Here is a 5,816-nt window from a genome sequence, read left to right as displayed (position 1 = left end):
AGATAACAGATGTGTGTATGGACAGGGAACAGAATCCACACCACAGATGCACAAATACCAACTTTTCTTTCGTATTTAGTTCAGGAGAGTAGGTCATTTATTTGTTATCTGGAAATGCTTGTTTTCATTATTGCACCTGAAAAGTGAGGGTTTGAATTTTTAACTGCACCACACCGCCAAATGTTTGGAATTATACTTTTGCCTTGGCAATCTCTACAAAACAGTAACAAGAGGTCATAGAGTAAACACTTCTTCTTTCCACTTCTGTACCAACATCTTTCCCTGCATGCAAGCTAAGGATATGGGTAATTACCCAAAAAGCCCACTTTTTGACAAGCTATTCATTACAATTATGCATCTTGACATACATCAAAGTGGTGATGGAGATAAACAGACTTGGCGTCCATGGGTGAAAGACAGACGGCAGGCAGAGAAATGGGAACAAGGAATCTGTATGGAAAACCTGAAATTAAAGCTTCTAAAAAATATATAGTTTTTGGAAAAGTGCAATCACGCAGGACAGCTCAAAAACAGCAGTCAAATATCACAGAATCTCTGGATACTGATCGTTCTGCACATCTCTCACTATATTTCTAAATTTCCACTATAGTGGACAATAAAATTCATCTAATTTACCCATTTATCGCAGGTGCTTGGCTGATCAGAAGCCACTGGGTCAATTAATAATTGAGTCATTCCATACACACATGATCTGTTCAGTCAACAATAGTTAATATTAAAACCAGAGTCAATGCTCGGTCAAGATGTCGCACACGCACAGACATACACACACACACCAACATCTATCCTCCTTGTTATCATGATGGGGGGGGGAGTGAGAAAGAAACAGAGGGGCCTGTGTTTTTATGCTAGCAGGGGGAACCACCATGGAAAGGGCCAGCTCACATCCAATGGAGAGAAAACTCCACCATGACTGACAGAGCCTGGTTGTATTTGAGGACCTTCACAATCATCGCAGTCCGTTTCCCAGCGTGCTTCAGTCCCCTGGGCGGCCACACCAAACAAAACAAATAAGGGATATTAAAGAAAAAAAGGCTGCCATACCAGGAACATGGCAGGGGAGCGTAAACTGAGGGTGAAGGGGTACATACGGCACAGGAAAGCCGGACACTTAATGGGTCGTCCGCTGACTTGCCGTACTCTGTAATTCCAGCACTAATGGAGGGGCTGGAATGCCAAGGACGTCCCAACAGTGTAATTTCTGAGACTGTCTTCACTGACAATGTACAGTATTTCACCCCCAGAGAGGAAAATGAATTGACAAATAATTGGCGTACGTTTCCTTCCATGTTGTGCCGATATGTTTCCACCACGTGTTCCAAGCCATTTTCTCCATCTAATTGCATTGAAAAGGAAAATACCAACCAGTGCTGGAGCCCCAGTGGTCTCCGAGTGGACCACAAATACAGAGATGATCTTCTTTTAAGATGTGCGTAACTTTTCAAAGGGGGAATTTTCATCATAAAGCGGAGCGTTGCACAATACCAACTGTCTTCTGGGAAGAGAATGGATTTCTTCTATTGGCATTTGGATCTCCATCAACTGGCCCTGACTCTATTGATTCACGTAATGACATTAGATGGCTTTATTCCTTTTCACAGCAGCTTTAAGTTTATAGACGGTTCATGGAGCCGGGAAACGTCAAAGCATTGACGACCAACTGGAGAGTGAAAAAAGTTCAGGATGGGGCAGAGGAGATAATGAGTGAATGGATTGGTGGACCAACAGGCTTACACAAGTCTTGTCCCATCCATCACTGTCAAAGAAGGGACACACACACAGAGCTAATAAACAGCATGTAATTATGTTATCCAGTTGATCCAGTTGTTCTATGTACACCCCACTCTTAGTCGTCCACCTGTTACTCCTCACAAATCATCTTTGTTGACATCAAGAGAAAGCTTATGAGATGATTCACCCTGACAGTCATGCTGTACACAGTGCCCACTGCCAATTCCAACCAGAACCAGAACCCAGTTTCCCCAGCACATTCAATGCTTGATTCTGTGTGAATGCACGTTTGTACATTTACACTGGTCCTTAGAAAGAAACTTTTAAGTTGCAAATCGTTACAAAAAGCACACAACCGCCATCTAGTGGAGGAGAAAGAGATGAGATCTAGTCATTAGATAGCAGACAGGAAGCCCCATAGGGCTTTTTTTGGGATCAGAAGTGTTTGTTTTTATTCAAGGCAATTTGGATCCCAAAGGAAAATCACAGAAAAGTAAGAATTAGTCAAGAAGTTTTGAAGAAAATAGCTCTTTATATTGGACCAATTTACCATTACAAAGCACAACACTTTCTAAACAGTGTGGCAACAAAAAGCATTTATATTTAACAAATTATTTATTTTTAATAAATGAGGTATAGAATCACAACAGTCACACATATATATACTATACTTTTCTTCTTCCAGCAATATCCTGTATATCGAGAATTCTTATACAGTTAAGACATTTAGGTTAACACTTAGAACGTCTTCATCCATGCAGTTATGTGGTGAACTGAACATTTAAGCGCTGCATCATTGATGAAGTTAACTCTGTTCTGCATATGACTTTGTTTATACCAACTACAGTAGTGAGGTTAGAAATAGTAGGCGGTTAATTTTGGCAATAAATGTATTGCAAGTTGGGGTTCTAAAAACTGTCAGGCAATAGAAGAAAACTTGTTTGCGGAGCTTAGAGAAAACCACCACCAGAGGGCACCACTGACATTTAGAATAATGCGGCTTTGCCATTACTTAACACTTAGGATGACTTAATAAAGTGTGATTTCTTCAAAACAGGGTATAAATGGTGCATGTATACAAGATGATATACAGCGGACATGTAACAACCATCAACACTGTTAGAGAACTACCTGTGTTACTGAAAGTAAGAGTGTGTGGTCATCTGGAGGACTGTGGCATTGCAGCGAATTTCCTCAAGGCTTCTGAGAACCTTTGGATCTAGTATAAAATTCCAGGCTACACTGCTTTCCCTCAGTGTCAGATTATTTCAGTCCTGTTCCTTGCCTGTGGTTCCAGCACGTCCATTTTAGAGTCTCAGTCCACTATGACCCCTTCTGGCAGCTCCACCACCACAGGGGCACAGTCGTCCAGGTCTGCATCGAAGTCCCAGCGAAACTTCTTCGTCAGGTGAGCTTTGAACTTCTCCGCTCTCTTGCGCAGTGTGCCGTCCACACCGGGTCCGCTGGCAAACTGGAAAAAGTCCTGTGAGAAAATGATTTGCAATTGTTAATGTGAACATCCTTGACAACAATAATAAAGACACTACTATCATAACCATCTTCAACTAGTATATGCAGCAATCGTTCAAAACCAGGCTACAGAGCTTTGTTATGAGGAGAATCAATGTTTGTTAGTCAGTAAAAGAGAGAAATTCCTGAGAGACTACTCAAAGACTGCACATTTTACTGCAAGATTTTCAAGTTGGAGTCTGTCCTTGTACAAGAATAAAAACTTGTATTCACAGCTACATTGATTTCAGCTTTATTCCAAGAACCTAAAGTAGACCGTCCTCATCTACTTGTCCTATAATAATGATGCTGTCCAAGCTTTTCATGACATTGACATCACATGGGAAATGCTTTAGATAAATAAACGTCTTTTGAAAAAATATCAACATTCTACATTTACACACTAACTGGAATGTCTTTTGAATTTTCCACATCATTTGCTACCTCCTGGGAACTCCTAACAGGTTAAGACAGCTCTACCAGTCTCAGACAGCTCTAGCGGAGATAAGATTACTTTACTGGGTAAAGAAAGTCACTGCCAAAAAAGTAAGACCACATATGCGTCAATGTGAGAAATTCAGGACACGTAGGACCACCTTGCTACTCTTGAGACACTTGATAAGTAAGAGGTTTGAAATACTAGGACTTCAGACTTGTCTAGTGTGTCTTACCTGCAGTGTGGAGGTAAGGAAGTTGTTCTGAGACACGATGTCGACAAAGAAGTCAGGTGGGATTTCTCCGAGCTGGTGGTAGAGCACAGCGATGAGCCCCTGGTAGAGCTCCTTACGTTTCCGCATGGCCTCCTCTGATCGACACAGCAAAGCGAGGAGACACTTCCAGTGCTCAAAGCCCTCATATACATTTCCAATCAGGAAACACACAAAGGCAAACTGCAGCTCACCTGAGAGGGGAAGTGACAAAATGTAGGTTGTTTTATTTATATAGAAAATGTAATTGTGTGGCATTTCCATGATCTAATGTAAGTATATCTAACACATACCTAGCAGGTTGAGAGGCTGCAGCTCATAGTTCTTCTCCAGCACAGTCTCCAGTGCGTAGCTCAGGTCCAGGCTACACTGTGTGATCTCGGCCGGTGTAGCCCCAGGAGGGTAGGTCTTCTCAGGGATAATCGAGAAGCGCAACTCCGTCCCCTCCCTCTGCTTCATCCTGGGGAGCCTGTCGAGTCCCTCTTTCATGGTCTGGCAGGCGGTGTCGTTCCTCGGCTGCTCTGCCCTGTCTTTTGTGTGTCTGAACTGAACCTCGGGGATGACGTCACTGAAGGCACATATTCGACCTGAGAGAGGCTGCAAGTTACTGACCACCTCCTCGCTCAGGCGGTCAGTGAGGGAAACCCATTTCCTCATGACCTCATACGGATAGGGCCCCAGGTAAGGATCCAGGTCTCGCAAGGTCGCCCTGATCCGGCTCACCTCCTCTTCATTCCGGGAGGCTGAGAAGTCCAGATCTTCTATTTTTGGGTCCCAGTTGGCCAACAGGATCTCTCTGGGTTTGAGAGTGAGGAAGAGGCCCATCTTTGGGCCAGTTTCTCCTCCACAGCTTGGCGGGTTAACAGAGCAGTAAGAGAGGAAGTGCAGTCCTGGGGGGATCATCTTCACACCCTTGAAGCGGGGACCAACCTGCCAGCTCTTGCAGTCAATCCCCAGCTCCGTGCCCTGAGGAACACCCAGGAGCACCAGGGTAGCTCCCTCCTCAAACAACCTCCGAGCAACATCTGGATCCATGTCTACACTGCTGCTGTCGGCCATGTCTGCTCTGTCAAGGGCTATTTGATTCAAACTTACTGACTCTAACAAACCAGGCAACACGAGAACTAAACCCAGCTTTTATCTGTTACGTAAGAGTTTTTCCATGTTCAAAACATTCAGTAAGCTTTCGTCTAAACTGTTAACGTTAAGTTACGACCGACAGTTAACAGTGATGCTGCTGTCTCTGAACAACGTAACTTAAGCGACAAAATAAACGTTACGTTTACGGAAATAAAACTTTTGTCGGTTTTAAACGTTAGTAGTGGTGCGTATTTACCACAACGATCCCTTGTGTAGTTGGTTGTTGATATTATGTATCGTTAGGAAATCGTATGGTCGAGGCTGTGCAACATGTCTTCTGCTCCGGACGGAAACAGTGCTGCATTTCAAGTGTTCCGCTGAACACGTGCTGTGTGGAGTGCGGCTGTCATCTCACTCCAAAAGACTAACTTGATTATATTAGATAAATATTTTATTATATATAGGTTTGTTAAAATTATCTAATTACAGGGATTTATTTTAACCAGTTCTTTATGATTTATTTGTCTTTTACTTTATTATCTTTTGTAAGAAGTTGTTGTACATTATGTTAATAAAGATTTTTTTAAAGTTCTATTTTGGTTGTTAATACACTTGCACCCACCACTACTACTACTACTACTACTACTACTACTACTACTACTACTACTACTACTAATAATAATAATAATAATATGAATAATATGAATATGAATATGAATATGAATAACAACAGTACCACAACATCTTATGAGTAGAAATCAGACATTT

At 42.4% G+C, this 5,816-nt stretch overlaps 1 protein-coding gene across 1 annotated transcript; it reads right to left on the bottom strand.

The window, feature by feature from the left end:
• Positions 1-2,264: 2,264 nt before the first annotated feature.
• On the bottom strand, positions 2,265-5,386 carry aar2 (AAR2 splicing factor). The gene is made up of 3 exons (XM_038723512.1): positions 4,262-5,386; positions 3,933-4,162; positions 2,265-3,235 (listed from the first exon to the last, which is right to left on the bottom strand). Exons 1-3 carry the CDS (start codon positions 5,025-5,027, stop codon positions 3,068-3,070), a joined length of 1,164 nt encoding a protein of 387 aa, XP_038579440.1. The 5' UTR covers positions 5,028-5,386; the 3' UTR covers positions 2,265-3,067.
• Between the last annotated feature and the right edge of the window lie 430 nt (positions 5,387-5,816).

The sequence above is a fragment of the Micropterus salmoides genome, unplaced genomic scaffold (genome assembly GCF_014851395.1).
Source record: "Micropterus salmoides isolate LMB-PRFRI ecotype aquatic unplaced genomic scaffold, ASM1485139v1 Ms_hic_scaffold_16, whole genome shotgun sequence".
Classification (NCBI taxonomy): Eukaryota; Metazoa; Chordata; class Actinopteri; order Centrarchiformes; family Centrarchidae; genus Micropterus; species Micropterus salmoides.
The sequence above is the reverse complement of the archived record's forward strand: the minus strand, read 5'-3'. Positions and strand labels throughout refer to the sequence as shown.

Bases quoted from the DNA above. Each gene is read 5' to 3' on its own strand.
- aar2 (XM_038723512.1), bottom strand. From the start codon at position 5,027: ATGGCCGACAGCAGCAGTGTAGACATGGATCCAGATGTTGCTCGGAGG. The intron at 4,163-4,261 runs GTATGTGTTAGA...TTCCCCTCTCAG, and splicing joins GCAGCCTCTCAACCTGCTAG to GTGAGCTGCAGTTTGCCTTT. The intron at 3,236-3,932 runs GTAAGACACACT...ATTTTCTCACAG, and splicing joins TCCTTACCTCCACACTGCAG to GACTTTTTCCAGTTTGCCAG.